Raw genomic sequence first — 19,167 nt, 5'->3', positions numbered from 1 at the left:
CAGTTGTAGTAGTTCTGCTTACCTAATAAGGTCCAGTGGCTGGTACTTGTACCACATTCCCCAGCGAGCCCATCGCTCGTAGAGCAAGTGTCTGTGGTTCTGGGCACCATGCGTTTTAATTGGGTGTCTGCTTTTGTATCCGCCCTGATGGAGAGAACACAGAAACACAGAACATTTGTTCATTCAATGTATTCACATATAACCCTATTTTTAATTATAAGCTAATTTTAAGTAATACTGTATATGTTACAGACAAATAAACTGAACAACTTTTAATTTGGTTTTAAGATATTCCTTAGACTAAAAAATGATACCATTGAAAAGAATATACTGAACTGTATATCCTTGACACCAGAACAGTAGGAATAACAGTCTTTGCTTCTCTAAGCAAGATTACACAGCATACATACATTCTGCTGAAGTGACAGAACTATTGGTGTCCCCTGGTAGAAGCCTGTGTCATTTCGGTCAAGATTTCTTCTTTCAAAAAATGGAGACAAGCAAAAGTGGGAGCACAAGCCTTTAAAACTATTTTAATAAATGTAGTGAGTACAATATCAATCAAACATCAAGTCTAAAGTACCAAAGTGTGGTACCCAGCAACCTTTCATGAGCCACATGTAGAAAAATCTGAAACAAATGATAGCTTTAAAAAAGATTTCAGTTCATAGATGCATGAGCATGTGTTTCCTGTATTTAAAAAAAAATGGAAACTGTGCTCATCCAAACTGATGATTGCTCTGTATAAAAATTTAAATGTGGGCTTTGTTATCTCCATCATTTGACACTTAATAATTATAACTGGGCCTCTGTACCTTCTTGAAGAAACTATGTTTTAGTATTCCTGAGAGTAACACCAATATTCTCCACTACTGTTTGCTCTGGATAAGGGTGTCTGCCAAATGATTGCAATGTAATGTAGTTTCCCTCTCCTCTTTTATCGTTAACTCTCTTTTCCTCCTTTCACCTCTTTCCCCCATAATGCCCCATGTCCTGTCTCTGCAACAGCTCTCTAAATAACCGCCTTCAATTACCATAGGAAAAATGGGCTGTCATGATAAACCTGCAGCCCATAAAAAAAGGTCAGACCAAACATTTGCTTCAAGGGGGAACCTCTTTTATCAATATGGACACAGCCTCAAAACACTAGAAACCAATGCAGCTGCTTTGGAGATCAAGAAGGATCAAAGCGGACACAAAAACAAATACAGCCATTGAAATATACTATTTTTTTGGTGTTCTGTTAGATATTTGTTCTTCTTGAGCATTTAAAAAATGTGAACTGGGCATTCAATTTGGAATGCTCATTTGTATTTGTAGGCATGTCTCACCTGAAACACCTTTAGTTCATTCAGGACAGCTCAGATTACCAGCTAGGACTCTTCACTTTTCAGTCCTCCAGGTATGCTGAGCATGCTGAGGGCTGCACTATATGTGTAGCTGCCACAGGCAAAATGTGGGCTTGACCAATCAGACAATGCATTAGCAGGTCACATAAATGAGTGTGCTGAATGTTAGATATGCTAAGTGCTAGAAAGCTTATTTTTTCATTATAGTTGTATAAGTGTGAAATCATTCATGTAAGTACTCAGGTAGGCGATTAGAAAACTAGGTCAGTAACCAAAGTGGAAAAACCAGGTGTATAGCTACACTACATTATTTTGCAGATTTGAGAACAAATAGAAGAAGGCCAATAAATCAGTGCTGTTGGGGAGGGGTGGCTGCACGTTCCAGCCTCTTGCCATTAATTTCTTTCAGTGTGAATCACTCCAAAGGGAACATACATCATTTTCCACCTCTTAGACAGAAATGCAACTGAGAATACTGGTATGGCTGTGTTGAGTAATTGTCTTTAAGGCTCAATACAACAGAAATGAGAAGATCAATGAATATTGGGTATTAAAATATTGCTGAGATGGTGGAAGACAGGTTGAGCCAACACCTTTATGAAAGCGAAAGAGGGTAAATTAAATGTTATTAAAGTCCATAATTGCAGCTTGTTGTGCCATTAGAAACAGTATAATAGAAACAGCCACAGTCACAGCAGAACTGAAAGGATCTCCATTATCATATTGGACCTTATTTTTGCACGTCAGCTGCATAAGTGGAATTGTTCATTTTGTCCTGAGCAAATGACATATTTTTTTGCCTCTGCCCACTTTGTATTAATGACTTACAGACAGTTCTTTGTATGCGTGAGTAACTTGCCATTTTTATTTATTATTTATTTTTATTTATTTATTTAAAAGGGACAACACACAGAAAGCAAATCAGTTAATTAGTCATGCCCAGTCTCCGTTTACAATGGCCAAACAGGATTATACAGCGATGATACAGGATTATACAGCGATGCTCTCAAATGTGTACAACTGGGCGTGGGGGGCGGGGGGGGGGGGGCAACACAAATAAATAATACCAAGATGCACACACTTTTTCTCAGCTAGACTATCGCAAATACAAAAATGTTATGTAGCTTCAAGGAGCAATAATGTGACTGTGAATGTGGGACAAGGTAACAGCTTAGACATTCATTTTTCATTAATCACATCAGTTTCCTTAGTGATGTCAACTCCACCCATAACTGAGGTTCTCACCTCATGCGGAGGGAAAGCTGCTTCATATGTTCCATTTCCCAGTAACCGGTTGATACCTGAAAAGGTGGAGGACACTGTCAGTATGTCACTAGATTGTCTCACAGAGTTATTTGTTACTTTGGACTAGACACTGAGGGGGAATGTTACAAGGATCCTTCAACTTCCATAACAGATAATAAATAACACAACCTCTCACACCACGGATGATGGATTGCAGTGATGGGGCAGGATGACATGACAGTGACCACACTCCTCCTTACCCATCTTAGACTTTCTGTCCTCATATTTAGTGCGCTGCAGAACGTGATGGACGATCCTACTCCTTGTGGAGTTGGAGAAGAACGTTTCTCTGTTGTTGATGGTGAAGCTAAACACAGAAAATACAATTAAGTCTAATCCATTTCAAAGGAATCTAGGTCTGCTCTCCAAACATTTTCCTCAGAAAAGTTATTCAATGCACATCTGAGCTTTCGTTCAGATGTACTTTTGAGAAAATGGCTGAAAAATTGGCATTGGGATTGCTATGCATCAGATATCCTTCCTCTTTAGAAAGGTTCAGAGAAGTCACAGGAATTTACTACATGTCCAAATTCACATGCTGGTTTTATGCATTTCCAATATTCCGCCATAATGTATTTCTCTGATTTTTTCACATAAAACCCTAGGTGCCTATTAGGATAGATGGAATGTTCATGGGAAAATGTCAAAATGCTTTTTTGTGGTGGTCACAAATTACCCAGAAAACAAAGTCAAACACTGGACTTTAAATCAGCTATCCATATAACATGTACGGTAACTTATTTAGTGTATACTTGAAAAATAAAGTCCTGTTCTTAACTCTATAAATGCTTTTTCATTCTATGGCCACTTTTTAAAAAAGTGGTTAATTGAAATTTTAAACAAAATAGCCAAAGAACCGATTTTAGAACAATGTGGCAAAAGTTTATTGGAAAGAAGTGGAGTAAAAAATGCCACTGCCATGAAATGACACCAGAGCCACAGCTGTCACTGTGTAGAGAAACGGTTTCATATTCGATTCTTTGTGTTTCAGGGTTTGTTTGTTCATCAATATTATTCCTCCCCCTCCTGCAAAACAGAAATATTTACTTGCTGCTAGTCTGAGGACTGAGGAGAGCAAGCTTCCTCAGTCCTCAGTTAAAACTGTAGATGAACAGAAATCTCTCCCACATCACACCAGCTTTCTGCCAATTGGCTCCATGCCAAGGTATCTCCACAGGAAAAACATTTTTTGCTAAATCCTTATTATAGCACATTATGTGCATTAGTTAAGTAAAAGGAGGTCTGAAATGTTGTTTTTCCACAGCAAATACAGCAATACAGACAAAACATGTTCTTATTTTGGTTGTGTGCAGAATGGGGGAGTGGCAAACAAGGGGGGGGGGGGGGTATTTAGCAGGGCTGATGACAAATTCAATTCAATTCAGTCAACTCAGTAGATTCAGTCGACAAATTGAATTCCAGTTGATTTGCAGAATGTACCCCAACTCCGCCAGCTGACAGGGAGGGAAGTTCTACTTGATGAAGGCAGGGGAAGCTGTCAGTTTAAAGCAGGGTTATAATGACTGAGGTGCACACTCACTGGTGCATTCTGGCCCTGCTAAACGGTGCCGTGTAGCAGTCGGTGTCCTCAAGGTCAGGTAGGGCCTCTTTGTCCAGCTTCATGGGGTTCCTGGGCAGCCAGCTCTTCAACTGCCGCCAACGCAGCTGGAGTCTGACACAGAGCCCAGATTTACTAACACCCCATTAACACGCACACCTACACATTAACAGTCACACTCCACACATTCTTTATTATGTGCCTAAAGCTCTTCTCAAACTGAATATCTGTTCTTTTCCCCACCAGGAAGAATTAATTATGTAAGCCATGGGTTGATAACTCAAGTGCAAGCTTAGCCTGAGGTTCATCATAACACAGGTACACAGTAAAATGTTTAGTGTTAATCAAGCTCTAAGTGTTGATTCAACTATAACAGATATCATTTGGTCCCACTCGAACACAATCTGTTAGAGTCCAATTAACACTGTTAACGTTCAATTAACTCTGCACATTTTACTGTGTACATAATCATTTGGTTGGGCTGTGCCACCAGCAGGTGTTATAAGGACCAGATATTCATCACTGCAATTTAGAAAGACAAATGTGGAATTGTAATAGGCAACAAGTAAGAGCTGTTGGCTGCGCTTTAGAAAATCTTTCTCCTCTCCATAGCGTTGTGTCACATGGGCATAAAAAAATCTATTTGAACATGCATAATCCCATATGTATTCCTGAAAAACTGAACAGAGGATATTTAATATTATATTTCATCTCCTTTTTTATGAAACTAACTTTACCACTTTCACAAGAAGAGAAACAATAATATGTGCTCAAGGAATGTGAAATTTATTATAAAACTGAGAAATTGCCTATAGACTATATCTATATCCCATAAAAAGTTGTAATTCATCAAGCAGCCATGGCTGTTGATATCATATATCATATATCATACACCATCATCTCACTTAGCTTGACTATGACTGGTTTCTGGCAGGTTGACCTTCAGGAATGAAGAAATTAAATTGATTACCACTACCAGGCAGATTTCAGTTCTCTGCACAATTATTGGTTACCTTCCAAAGACTGCCTTTCAGATCAAAGAAGAACCACAGAAATAACTACCCATTTCTCTCTGCCTTTTTGTGCTCAGTTATAACAAACCACCATCTACAGGGATTCATTAGCACTACAATGAGGATTTCAAAGGCCTTTCTTCGGGCTGTAATTCCCTTCCCAGTTATGATCGAAGGGATGTCTCAGAAATCTTTTCTTGAAGTTCACATATCACGCGTAACAACTAATTGAGTCAATTGTAGAGAACAGTTCTCACTATAATGAATAAAATATATAATTCCAAGAGCTAAGAGCCCTCTGGACAATGAATTCACCATGCAAACAAGAAGGCAAACACTTAAAATAAGCAAAATTACCTGCCAGTGTGGTAAGAAAAAAAATGTAATGGAAAAGATTTTTACATAAAGCATATAATGTTGAATTAACTTTGATAGGTAAGGACTTTATATATTGTAAGTTTATATTACCTATTAACATTTCATTTTTTGCAGTGGGTATGAATATTTACTGCACAAGCGTATTGAAATCCTGTCACAGTTTTTGTGCATGAATACTTCATTTAATTATTTACAATTCAATTTTGAACGTGTTTAATCAATCTGAATGTATATTGAAACCAGTGAAATGTCTTCACACATGTTACACACCCAAACACACACAAACTGTTTTGTTTATTACGGTCATTAACCCAACCCTTCTCTGACAGAGGAATGCAGCAACTGTTCAAGAGAGGTGGATAAGTCTTTGCTGGAGTCACTATCTGTTCAAAGTTGTTTTAGACCACACCACGTACAGTACCCAGCCATAATCCCGGTACAACTGATTCTACTAATTAGCAGCTCAACAAGATCTATAGCTGTTGAGTGAGGTGTGTTTTGTAAGGGTTGGAGCAAAAACCTACAGGATGGAAGATCTCCATGAACAGGGCTGGGAAGCCCTGATGTACAGTGTCCAGGAGAGCCAAATTAAACAGTCAGTCATAAGACCTTCAGGGGTATCTCACAGAACCACTGCAATGCTTTTGTGCCTGGGATACCATCACAAGTAGCAGAAATAAAACTATGCATGATTCCCAAAGCATCCACAGTGGGTGGAAAGCTCAGATAACTGCACTACCAGGGACACAGTATGCTGCCTGGGTCATACATATTTAAATTGTATTATCTACGTAAATGTAGTGTCGAAATTACACATTTTTATGCAAATAGGGCTCAATACAGGCCACGTCTGATTCATGAAGATGACTGTAATTACCACTGGCAGTAATGTGGCGTAGTCTATTTTAAAGCCAAGAAACTCAGTAAACACGTCAATGATCATGGCCTCTGTCATAACTGCAAGAGCAAGATGCAGCTAGTATCAAGGTATCTGTAATTTAAGTAGGCTACTTCCTTGTATGGAGACAAATATTAGACTACAATAATCTCAAATGTTACTTAAACCTCAAATTAATTTTATATTTATTATTTATTCAAAATGGTCAAATTATGTGAATTGAGATAGTATGATAGAGGCCCATTTGTGTTCATTCAGCCAATCTAACCTGTGACTCAAGGGTTCAATTTTTTCTTTCATTATTATTCAATTAATGTTGCTGAAACAGTTCTTGCTCTACCTCAAAAATAGGTGAGCAAAATCAGTCATTTACCTTATTTGTGTAGTCAGATAACTTGACACCAAAATCTGTTTTTGAGTTTTACTCAGTTTATTGTCCCACTCCGTGTTCAGATCACTGAGATGAGGCAGAGCCTCAAATGTAAATGAATGTAGCAGTAAACTTGGTGTATCCTCACTCAAAAAATACCATACAAAAACTGATCTGATGGCCAAATCTACATTTCGCAATAAAAAATTAAAAGTGTACTTGTGATCTGCACTCACTATTTGGACGTGGTGGTGTGGTGACTTGATTTGCATCAATACTAGTGAATAAATTGTTAATATTGCACAGATGAAATGAAGCAGTTGCACAATTAGCAGCACAAACTGTGCCCTGTATTTTTTCTTAGTGGACCTACCCCACAATGTCTCCCTGTGTCTGTTGGTATGACTCCACCCTAGACAGGATTCGCTGGTTGAACCTGAAAGAATGCAACTATCAGCTAACCGATCCGTCAGACAACGCACCTTCCCAGGGCCTTACTCTTCCAGTCAGTGAAGTAACATTTCTTCCTAAAAACAAAAAAAGGGTTAGGCACACTGAAGACAACCTTCAAACTTTAAGATACATAGGGAAGGCAGATAACTTATTAAATAATTACTAAAACATAACAACAACCTGCTTTGGATAGTTTTTCAAAAAGAATGCACTTCTGAAATAATTCCGCAAGCTGATTCATTTTTACTTGATTGCATCCAACGTGATAGCTCTTGTTCTATGCCCGTCTCTTTAAATCATTTTAGTTACAAAAACAGCTTGGTTTAATTTGGAAGTGATCTTGGAATTTTTTTATATTGAAAATAATTAAATACACCTACACATTATTTGCTGCTATAATCAGAATTTTGAAAATTAGAAAGTTTGTTAATTGTGAAAAAGAGGTCCAGGGTCTGTATTCACAAAGCATATCAGTAGCAGTGTTCATCTAGTATCAGGTTTCCCCAGTGCATATCCTAGCCTTATACTATAAGCGAGTAAAGGCAAAACTGAAAATGTTTTGGGGAAAAAAATCAGATGCCAGCTGTTTCCAAATGAAATGTAGCAGCCAGTCACCCCTTTCAGGGGGCGTGCATGCTAATGTGCACTCTGAAGCTAAAGGAAAATGTTCTCAGACAGGTCAAATTATAGGAGAAAACATGGAATAAAAAGCTAATTGATAAATACATTGCATGAATTATATCCTTCATCATCTACCAAGCTGATACCAAGAATCACATAATGTCACTAGCTTTAGAACATGCAATAGTAACACCACTTTCCATTACCAGGAGAATCTTATTCTTTCTTAATTTTTCTGTATATCCGTGTACATTCATTTTCCTGCACATGGTGAGTATGTAACTATTGGGTTCTGCCTGTTATGTGCTGTTAAGCACTGTGATATAAACTGAATGTAAAAATGCAATGTAAGTATAGTAGCTTTTAGTTTTGTTTCATGCTGCCATGTCCCCAATAAACTTGATTTGAAAGCCAATTGAGCCAATTTTCTAATCAGTGATCTGTGAGAGGGCATAATATATGGATTTCCCAACGCTAGTAATTTGCTAACGTGTTAATGCAAGGCCAAAGAGATTTTGTGCAAATGACCCCTTCAAAAATAATGTGCTTAAAGGCCCAGATTTATCTCTAGCTATAATAAGCAGCACCAGCTCTCACCCCAAGATTTGACATAGAAAAGGTTACCTGAAGGGCATCCGGATGTTCATCTGTTCAGCGTATTTACAGAGTGCGTCCCAAGGGGCATGGATCTTCACAAACATGATGTCATTGTTGGTCAGAGAAGGCTTTTGAGAAAATGAAACTGGTTACTTAAGGTGGTTATTTGGAATTTGTTGGGAGGTCTGAAGATTATTTTACATCAGGTCTGGAAAATGAAGTAAAAATCACACAAGTGAAATAAAAATCAGTGAAGTAAAAATCATAAAAATACTCTTCAAAATAACAACTGAAATAATTTAATCTATTTTCTGATTGGTTGGTTGGGTGACACAAAAGCTGGAGGCTGACCACTCGATTTTTGTCATAAACTGTCTATCACTTGGGACAGACTAATGTTAACTCACAGCAAAAAAAAGAAGAATATAAAGGTGATTTGGTTTAAAAGTTTATAATTAAGTTTGTTAACTTTTTTAGTCTTGTGTTGCAGTTTTTTGTGTTTTAGTGTTTGCTGCAGGTGGTTTTATGCAATGTACTATAGCTTCAATAGGTAATTGTCACCATTAAAGCCAGCTAGGTCATAAATGTGTTTTTCGTTCTTTTTTCCATTCACTGTGCCTCTGGATTCTTCTTTTCTGTTGGTTGCTTGTATGTTACTTTCTTGGCATTAATTGTAATAATGATAATAAAAATGTAGCCTACATCTAGTCTATTAAGTAGTAGTGAATTTGGACCTTTCTTTTGTTGTGTTGCTATCATCACCTGGCTAGCTGTTACTAATGTTACTGTTTTAAACTAAATGAACTCATCATGCATAGATTTTTGATTCCTAAACTAAAGCAAAGTACCACAGATGCTGTTGCATCAGATCTTATTCACGGTCCGAGTTCAAGCAACCTTCTCCCACTAATAGCACCTTACACCAGAACAGGGCAGGCACTCAACGGTGCTGCTGCTGATCTCAGCAAAAATGTAAACAATAGTGCAGTTTATGAACTATGAGAGCATCATTCTTTATCCCTCGTTAAGCAAAATTGGAAAAGCCATCCCCCTTGTTAAGACAGGCAATATTCCAATGTTCAATGTCACATCGGCAGGTTGGAGTTGTAAGGGGGGTAATGTAGAAAATGTTATGACAGATATTTATCTGTCTGGGATCTGCCAACTGTCAGTATATCTTAAAGTGTACTTCAAGCTCCATGCATGCTTTTGATAGCCAAAGATTAGTTTGGTTGGAGGAGATAAGTATTAATTGGTGGTAGCTGTACTAGCGGACGAGGAGTTAACGTTCACAGCTTTTTTTGTTTTTGGGAATATGTCAATGTTTGTCAGCTGGTGTTCAATTTTGTCACAAATGTACGCTTCATTGAGAAATAATTTTTTTAAGCATTTAGCACTAAAGATGTTTTGTTATTCATTAGAATGTATATAAATGTCCTCGTTTAGCAAGGTATTCCTCAAAATCTCTTATATAAAAACATGCAGCCTAGATCATAATATAGAAAAGGTTTGTTAGTAAGCTTGTAGAATGTATATAAACAACCACTGTTATGCAATAATCAAAAATACATATTGCAATTGAGAAATTCTAACCATAACTTAGTCCACCTTATTCCAATCTATTAGCAGAAACTGAAATCTGCCAAGCCTACTGTTACCAAGGCAAAAAGATGGACTCATAGAGCCATTGAGGAGCGACAGGGCTGCTTTGACTCCACAGACTGGAATATTTTTTAGAGATGCGACAAACAGCCTGGATGAGTACACTGACAATGTGACATCTTAAATCAGCTTTTGTGAAAGAAATTCTGTATTCCCACAAAGACTCAGGTTAGATACAACAATGCAAGCCCTGGTTTACATCAGAACTAAGGCAGCTTCAACCAGTAAAGGAGGAAACTTAAAGGAGTAACTACGAAATAGAAAGACCCCCCTCACTCAGTGGATAACCTTGAAATGACCAATGACCTGAATTTTCAAAAAAACAACCTGACCAAAAAGGCACCAGACCCAGACTCTCCTTCATCCCTGAAGCACTGTGCTGTCCAATTGGCCCCAATCATCACAGACATTTTCAGTTAGTCTGAGCCTATGCACTGTTCCTACCTTTTTTAGCTGCACCAGAGCTCCAGTCCTCACAGAAAAAACAAAAAACACAGGCTTGAATGACTACAGACCTATTACCCTGACCTCTTTCATCATGGTCTACTGCTAAGACTAGTGCTGGCGCATCTAAAAGCCATCACAGGCCTAGTGCTAGACCCCCTACAGTTTGCCTACAGTGCAAACAGGTCTGTGGTCAATGCGCTCAGCATGGGATTACACTTCATGCTTCAAAACTTTCACAGCCCAGGAATACACACATGAATTCTATTTGCTGATTTCAGTTCTGCATTCAACACCATCACACCAGAACTCCCACAAACCCAGCTGATCTGTGCCTAACCCCATCTGTCAATGGATCACTGACTCTTTGTCAGACTGACTCAGCACTTGCACCCCTCAAGACTGTGTGCTTTGTCCTATACTTCACTCTCTCTACACCAATGACTACAGCTCCAAGGACCTTTCGGTTAAGCTCCTTGAATTTGTGGGCGACAAAACATTGGGTCTGCGATGAGTCTGCGTACAGCCAGGAGGCTGAGCTGCTGGTTACCTGGTGCAGCCACAGCAACTTGGAGCTTAATTCTCTTAAGATAATAAACATAAGTGTAGCCTTAAGTGTGAAGACCCCCCTCACCCCCTCCCTGCAACCCCCTTGACCCTCACACCCAGGCCAGCACGTATTCAAAGCTCTCCCATCTGAATCAATTTCAGACAATCAGACAACAAGATAAGCAAATACAAGAACAGCTTCTTTCTTTATTTTTGTCATTCTTTCTTTCTAATCAATAACTGAAATTTCCACCACTGTACCAATTGCCTTTTGCACTTTACAGCTGGTATCTAGCTCCTACACTAACTGTCAGTACATGTATAACATTCTATATACTGTGTATTACAGTGTTACCAACAATACAGTATTACGATATTAATATTTTACCGTTATATTTTCTTATAGTAATATTCATGTGTGCATGTCTATGTACATACTTGTGTTCATTAATTGGTATGCTTTATATTTTACTATAGTTTTTATATCTTTACTATAGTATATTCAGTCCTATACTTTCAGTTATTTTTTATTTTATATGCTTTATGTCCCTTTGTTTAACTTCCCTTATTCCTAATCATTTTGCTCCAGTTGTTCTGTATTGTATAATGTGATCGATATCAGCCAAACCGAGACATATTCTTTGCATGTGCTAACTTACTAAGCAAATTAACTTGGATTCTAAATTATGTATATCTAAGTTGTGTTTCAACCCTATTTGCAAACGCATAATCTTATATGAAATATCAGTTTTAGTTTGTGCAGTCTAGATTCCATGTGCTATTAATAATTCTCTCTGAAGTTAAAAATTTAAAAATGCACTGTATTATAATAGAACAGCTGCGTCGTGCTTTATGACACATTCACCTTTGCATGTGCTGTATATTCTCATTTCTGCAACAAAAAATGGAACATGAAATGGCCCTTTAAATATGTTTCTAGGTTATTTACATTTGCATCAAAATTTGAGGTTGCTTCAATTTTCATATTACCACCAACACAGTATACATTCATATAGATTTTTAAAAAATATGTTTTAGATTATGAAGAGAAATGACAAGTATCATATACTGCATATAGCATTTCATGTTTTTATGTGGATGCACACTGAAGCTGTCTTTCGATCCATCATTAAACCCATCCTCTTTTTTTATTCTCACCATTCCTTTGCATATTCATGAAATATGGTCCTTCCACATCATTTGTGTGTATAATCATGATGAAATAATATGTTAAACAATCATATAGTAGGCATGATAACCAAACTTTTTATTTCCGCAAATCAATATTATTAATTTTAATGTGATATACCAACTACTTCCACAACTTTAAAATGAATACATTATTTCCCCTTTTTTATCAGTAATAATAGTAGGACCCTGAGAACACAGATTTCACAGAGTATTCAGTAATTTAGTCTTGTGGGGTTTTGGAACATGTGCAAATTAAACAAATGTATACATTTACGTACTCAGTTCTGGCATTTGGCTCAAGTTCAGACTGTCAGAGTTCTGATTGATAGCCAGGTCAATATTTTCACTAGCCACTTGATAAATCTCGGATTTTGAACATCCCAAATTACTGGTCAACAGTTTGAAGAGTTTTAGATAATTGACATTTCAGGCTTCAATTATGCAAAAGAGTTATTCCGAGTAGTTTAGACAACAATTAACCATACTGAACATTTCAATTTACATAGCAACAGGGCATTTGGATTTCTTTCACTGATGAGCAGCCAGCAAGAAACATTACTGTTGATTCAGAAAATACAAAAATATTTAAAATGTACTCATATTTAAAATATTAATCCATTTTATACTGGGACATTTGCTGTTTATTGCAGGTGTGACTAGAGATCTAGAGATTTTTGATGCCGCTCATGACATTTAATTGGTATTGCATTAAAAGTTGTTGTGTTAAAGATCTCTTTGTGTAGACTAATTCTATTTGTTTTATCTAGCAATTAATTTCTTTGCTGTACTCCTTTGTTGCAATGCTATCGATAAAAGCCAACAAAAAGGTAGGATGCAGCTGTTCTGACTGACCCTCACAAAAGGAAAAAACAACACCAAACTGTATGTTGTTGGTGAGATTTGTACTTTCTCCCATGCACATATACTGCTGTCTATATTCTATAGCTTCATTTCGCCACCCCTATATATTGACTGTTCTTTATAGAACGTTATATATAGACTTTTTTTGTTTTGTTTTAGTCTTGTAACAAAAATGCATGCTATGCAATATGCTAATTTCAAAACATTCACACATCAATGAATATTTATCAAGAATATGCAGATTACGATATGTGCAAAAGAGAGGAAGATTTCACTGGTGTTTCAAAACCATTGTGACATTTTTCAGATCTGAAGGTGTGTGCTTTGGCCAGAAGAAGTGGAGACCTCTTACTTCTCTCTCTAACATAAGTCCCTCGGCACGCAGGTTCCGCTCAAAGGTGCATCTCTTCTCCACCTGGGGGCTGGACTTTTTGTACACCAGGATGTAGTCGATGCGCTTCTTCCCATCTCGAAACAAAAGGCCAGACGGGGCAACTGGGTTGCTCTTCTACAGAAGGATCACATCAGACGATCTTGCCAAGTTGCAATTTTCTTAAAAACATTTTCTAACACCAGTACATCGGGCCAATTGCAGCATGCCCTCAAGTTGGAGACTAGAATAGGATTTGCTTGAGACATTCCTTATTTCCTGGATGTAGAATCTTAGTCCTGATTGCAATGTGCTCTCAAACTCATTAATACTTTAAATGGCACCTAAAGTTGAGTACTACCTAAACCTACTGCCAACCAGGTTCTACAAGAGACTAAGGTCTGTTCATACATAAAACAAAGTGAAATTTGCCTACTGCATCCTCGTCTTTCGCCACACATCTGCAACTGACAAGTACATTAACACAAAGTATTCACATAAAAATATATTTAGTACATGGTGTCATTGTATGTGTCTCCAAAAAGTACTGTTTTTCATTAAATAGGTATTTTAAAGATTAAATTACTTGATGCTCAAGCAATAAACAATATAATGTAGATTTCACTCAATTATAAATTTAAATGGCTGGCTGTGCATTATATGCATTTGCATTGTATTACCCTAAACTTTACATAATTTAATGTTTTAAGGAAAACATTTAAGAGACTGAAACAATGATGAAATTAAAATTCAATGTATCATTGCTCAACAGATTTTATTAATTATTTTGCTGATTCACAAAAAATGAGTTGCAAATTTAATAATGAAAATAATTTTCTTTCTTAGCATATCATCATTGTAGTGCTGTATAAAGATTCAAGTGAGTGTGTTTGTCACAATAAAACATGCATACAAGTCTCCTTAAGTCAAGGACTGACCATGTATTGGGTTGAAGCATTAACCGGTATCTGAGGAATACTGACAATTGGATAATTAGTTTGACAGAAGTGAGCAGTATTAACTATAGCAATTGATGTGTGAATAGAGGTGTCTTTTGACCAAATATAATGATGAATTTCATATGCAAATCGAAAGCAAATTTGAATGTTGAAAATACCATTTAGTAGACCAGGAAACATTTCAGTTTGAAATAGTTCATTTAGAAGAAGGTTTAAACATATTTATCTTTTTAAAGTGGTTTAAAGGGATTGTCTTGTAAAGGCTCTATGTTATAATAATTACGTCCGCAGGGCTTTCAGTAATTTAAAAAATAACCCGTGTCAAATATTTAAACTTTTCAGCTTTTCTCAGCTTTCACAGTGCCTGCACCTTTAAATCTCACCGAACTCAGCTCAGGAGTATGTACAACAGCAGGGAAACATAAACAGTGAACTTTGGGACTTGCTGGGAATCAGCTGATACAGAACTCCAATTATCCGCTGTATTCAAGACCTTCATAAAAGTAATATGCAGCTGACCCCATATTAGCACAGTGCTTTGGAAACCCATCTTAATTCGCAGCTTAAAACTGAAAGCATGCTGCAAGTGATCCAACCTGTTTCACTAAAAAGACATTTCAATTTTGAATTGAACTACAAAAACTAAATGATACATATTTGTGTATTGAGATGATGTAAAGCAAGACTTAACATGAAGGTCATTTAACAGTATAAAAAGACTTGTATCCATTTACATCTTGTCATTAGCAGCTAGCAGAATTCAAGCAGATATAGATATAATATGCAGAATACAGAGAAATCCCATTTTAAGAGAGAGGACTGAGTGAGAGACTGAACAAAGCTTTCCTTCCAAATCTATAATACAATGTGCTTTGTGAAATTCTGAGAACCATGGCATCAGCTTGCATACAGCATGAGTGCAGTCAGGGTGGGACACTGCCCACAACGTTTATGTAGACAAACGTCTGTTAGAAAGGACACGGTACCTTAAGGGACTCTGTTCGGGCCTCCAATTTGGCTCTGGTGCCTGGGGTCCGGATCAGGAGTGACTCGTCTGTCCTGGATTCATAGGTCCCAGCTTCGGACACCTCGGCATATAAATCCTTACCGCCATCTGCCAAAGACAAAGAAACTCAGCGTGGTGTGTGGCACCAGATACTTCAGGCCTGAGGGGCTTTCAAATCGTGTAGTACTGCTAATGTGCACTTCAAAATGAATTAATTCAACTGCCTTAATAAGACCTCAGCCATGAGAGCTGTTAGGTGGCTTGTCCTGTTAACACTAGGAGCACTGGCTATTCTCAGGGACTGGTTCCTCCGAAGGCCACACTAAACAACATCTGCATGTTACAGTAAGCAACTGTCTGGTAGACAGCTTACTAAAATGTTACTGATATTTAATTACAGTTTGAAGTAGACTATTTCCACAACTATCTATGTTCAGAAAAATATTTTCCAGAGTCATGCTGCTGCGTCAGTCTAAACACAAACAGGTGCCTTATTTGAATAGATTAGTAGCTCCCGCTAGAAAACAACAATAATTTAGTCTTACATGGAATCTCTATTAAGCTGGACACCCACCGCACGCGTAGCGACAGCGAGCGCACTACGCCCGTAACTGAAGCGCAGTTGAAGTACTGTTATTACAACGGCAGCGGACGACGTCCTCTACACCAGATGCGAATGCATCGCGAACCGGCTGCGAAACTCGTGCGACACAAGCGAACTGAAGCGTAGTTTTTCGCTTCTGTTCTATTTTTCGGCTTGTCGCGTGTCATGATGACCTGTTTATACACAGAAATATGCTCTAAAATGCTAGGTATACATGCTCTGATTTATATTTCATCCTTATATTAGGCCATTGGGGGTGTGTCCCTAGTTCCCTACCATATATTTTATAAGCAGCTAAAAAATACAAGCCTTTTCGCTTTTGTATTGTCCTTGAAGGGGGAAAAAAAACTGGAACCTGGGAAAAATGCTAAATTAGTTTCGTTATCTTATTTTGCGGAGGGTGTGGGGTAAATTTGAAAATACACCACAGAAAGACGTAGCCTATTGAATGATGTAGAAGTGAATGCACGAGCAGCGGTTTGTTAGCTCGAGTGTTGGAAGGTAGTTTTTAACCAACCATTGCTCAGCCTATTTGACTTCTCCGATGTCTTCGTTCACCGTGCTTTCAAAAGGGGCTTGTTAATAAAAATCAGATAATCCACAGAGCTTTAAAAAATCAGATTTAGTGGTCTTGCCGATGAAAAAATTAATTATTGTTTGAATTGATTGCAGTGTCATGAAAATAAAAGAAAATCTTTTTTTTCTCAACTATTTCAGTTTTATAAGCATATTTCCTGTAGACATGGCTCTAGGATGTGGTTACCCCATACAATCTATATTGTAATTTAAGATTATACACCTGAGCTAACACTTTTGGTTTTGGAGACATACTCAAGTGAACATTTATTTATTTTATTTTTTGTCAGCAAAATGTTCTTATTTTTCCTCCTTTAATAGGGCCCACCAAATGAATCATATCATAATCAGGCCTAAACTTGACATTTCCAAGGATTTATGAAAAGAGACGGATTATCTATTTAATAAACCTGTTTAATCTAAAAAAAAAAAAAACTTTTTATTTAAAAAACGAGGGTGGTGAAAAAACATCAAAGTCACCCTAGGGTTCATTGAGTTAAGTCATTGATTGGCTAAGGAATCTTGTTCTCAAGGCCTTAATTAGCAGCTGATTGAAAGGAAACCACAAAAACCTGCAGACAATGCGGCCCCCTTGGGATTCAGTTTGACACCGCTGGTATATCCCAATTACATCATGATATCCCCATCTTTATTATGTGAAAAAAAATGTTCTCATCATCATTCATTATTCTTTGGGGTTATTTGGCATGTTTTGTAATATTGGAGGGGTTGTAACCCTCCGATCCCCCCCGCCCCCCATATATTACACCCTTGCTACCTGGGTATCAAACAAGGAACCTCATTGGTTATAACTGGATGTGCACTAGCACGACAGCAACCACAGAAGACCGAAAAGCTCTTCTCTCAGTCATAAAATCTGTTCTTGTCAATGGACAAAATGTAAACAAACTTTGAAATGTCCGCTTGTAATGATGTGGAAACATGATAACCCTGCTCAGCAATGACGTGTATGGAAGTAAACTAGCAAACCTAGGTCTTGTGTAAACAGCAAGGGCCTGGTACTTAACTGTGACCATAGTGTGGTGTGAATAGGTCAAATGCAGGTTGAATCTGTATTCAATATCCCCTGGCAAACAGGTGAAACAAGTATTATAGTCCAGCTCTTTGCTTGGTCTTGTCTAGCAGTTGTTACATTTTGTTTCACCTTGCTGAGTACCCATTAATTCAAGTTCTCAATACAGTGGTTATTCTACCATGATACTTGCCCTTTCTCTCTTTCAGTAATTCAATAACACTTGCATACACATAGCAGATAATCTTGTCTAATATCAATTTCAATACTGTTGTGATGTGGGGAAAAAAAAATATTTCCATAACCTGACATTATGATCCTGGTTAAGGTACTGTATGAATGAGCTCCTTTATATAACAGGAATTATTTGTGGAAGAGATTTGATGGTATTGTCGAGGAAATAAAAAAATATATGATTTATGTTACCTGAAAATAATTTATTCTTGAATGCCTTGATACAACTGGAATTCCTTTGAAGAAGCAAGTTGCTCTCCCTTATAAAATCTCATACATGCTTGAGTGATTGGTCCAGAAACCTTTGTGCAATCTAAACTTTAGATCTTTCTGAAATTGGGTTTCGGGACACAAACATCACAAAATACTTATCAGTTCCTGCCGGAATGAATTAACTAGGCACTGAGCCTAGCATGTGGAATAAATGCTGTTGTTTACTAGCTTTTCATTTCCCCTTCATATTATGAGCCTTTGGATGTCAAGCAATGAACTTAAGTTTCTCCAAGCAACTTTGACCTTACTATGACTTTCAAAACCCTGTAATTGTATCACTCAACTCCATGTCAGAGCCTGAAGGACCAGTACTACAACACACTGACCATGCTGTGACATGCACTGACATGCTGACCATTGCATGAACTGCAGTCGCTGTTTCTTTTGTTGATGGAAGGATCCCTTTGTGGGCAAGGGCTGTCCATTTTCCATTCCTTGCAAGCCCATGTTCCTTGACACAGGCCTTCAGTGTTTGCTAATATATCTTGATCCTTCATTGAAATCGCCATCTTTCAATGAACAGAAACGTTGAGCTGGTTATTGACTTTATTCAAGCATTCAAAAATAGACCTCAGGATTGATGCTCAGCCACATGTGCCATATGATTTTAGAACATACTTTATACTAAATTAATAATGCAGTTCAAAGATGGAAAATATTCTTAAGAGACTGTAGGATTGTGTTCAGTTTTATTTTCAGGGATAATACAAGGTCATTTGACTTATCAGTTGCGCACATCTGGAGCAGGCAATATTCACAATAAGTATCATATTTAAGTATGATTTAAAGGTACCAATAAAACGTCAGTCAGGAAATAAATAGCATGCAGTATCTTCCCGGAAGCACATAAAATACACAGCATT

General features: G+C 37.5%; 1 protein-coding gene across 4 annotated transcripts in view; it reads right to left on the bottom strand.

Moving 5' to 3' along the window:
• Positions 1-19,167, bottom strand: part of ano3 (anoctamin 3) — a 115,902-nt gene that overhangs the window by 47,702 nt on the left and 49,033 nt on the right. For 3 of the 4 annotated variants that reach the window (XR_010330050.1, XM_064335718.1, XM_064335717.1), the window contains exons 3-10: positions 15,565-15,692; positions 13,602-13,757; positions 8,570-8,670; positions 7,245-7,307; positions 4,195-4,326; positions 2,855-2,961; positions 2,595-2,650; positions 23-144 (exon numbers count right to left, since the gene is read on the bottom strand). Coding sequence is in view for 3 of the 4 variants with exons in the window: in XM_064335718.1 (XP_064191788.1) it covers positions 23-144; positions 2,595-2,650; positions 2,855-2,961; positions 4,195-4,326; positions 7,245-7,307; positions 8,570-8,670; positions 13,602-13,757; positions 15,565-15,692 (865 nt within the window). In the remaining variant the exon portion in view is untranslated. Of the gene's footprint in view, positions 1-22; positions 145-2,594; positions 2,651-2,854; positions 2,962-4,194; positions 4,327-7,244; positions 7,308-7,353; positions 7,399-8,569; positions 8,671-13,601; positions 13,758-15,564; positions 15,693-19,167 lie in introns of all 4 variants that reach the window. The other variant, XM_064335719.1, reaches the window with a different exon arrangement.

The sequence above is a fragment of the Anguilla rostrata genome, chromosome 5, assembly GCF_018555375.3.
Source record: "Anguilla rostrata isolate EN2019 chromosome 5, ASM1855537v3, whole genome shotgun sequence".
Taxonomy (NCBI): Eukaryota; Metazoa; Chordata; class Actinopteri; order Anguilliformes; family Anguillidae; genus Anguilla; species Anguilla rostrata.
This window is presented reverse-complemented; position numbering and strand designations above follow the sequence as displayed.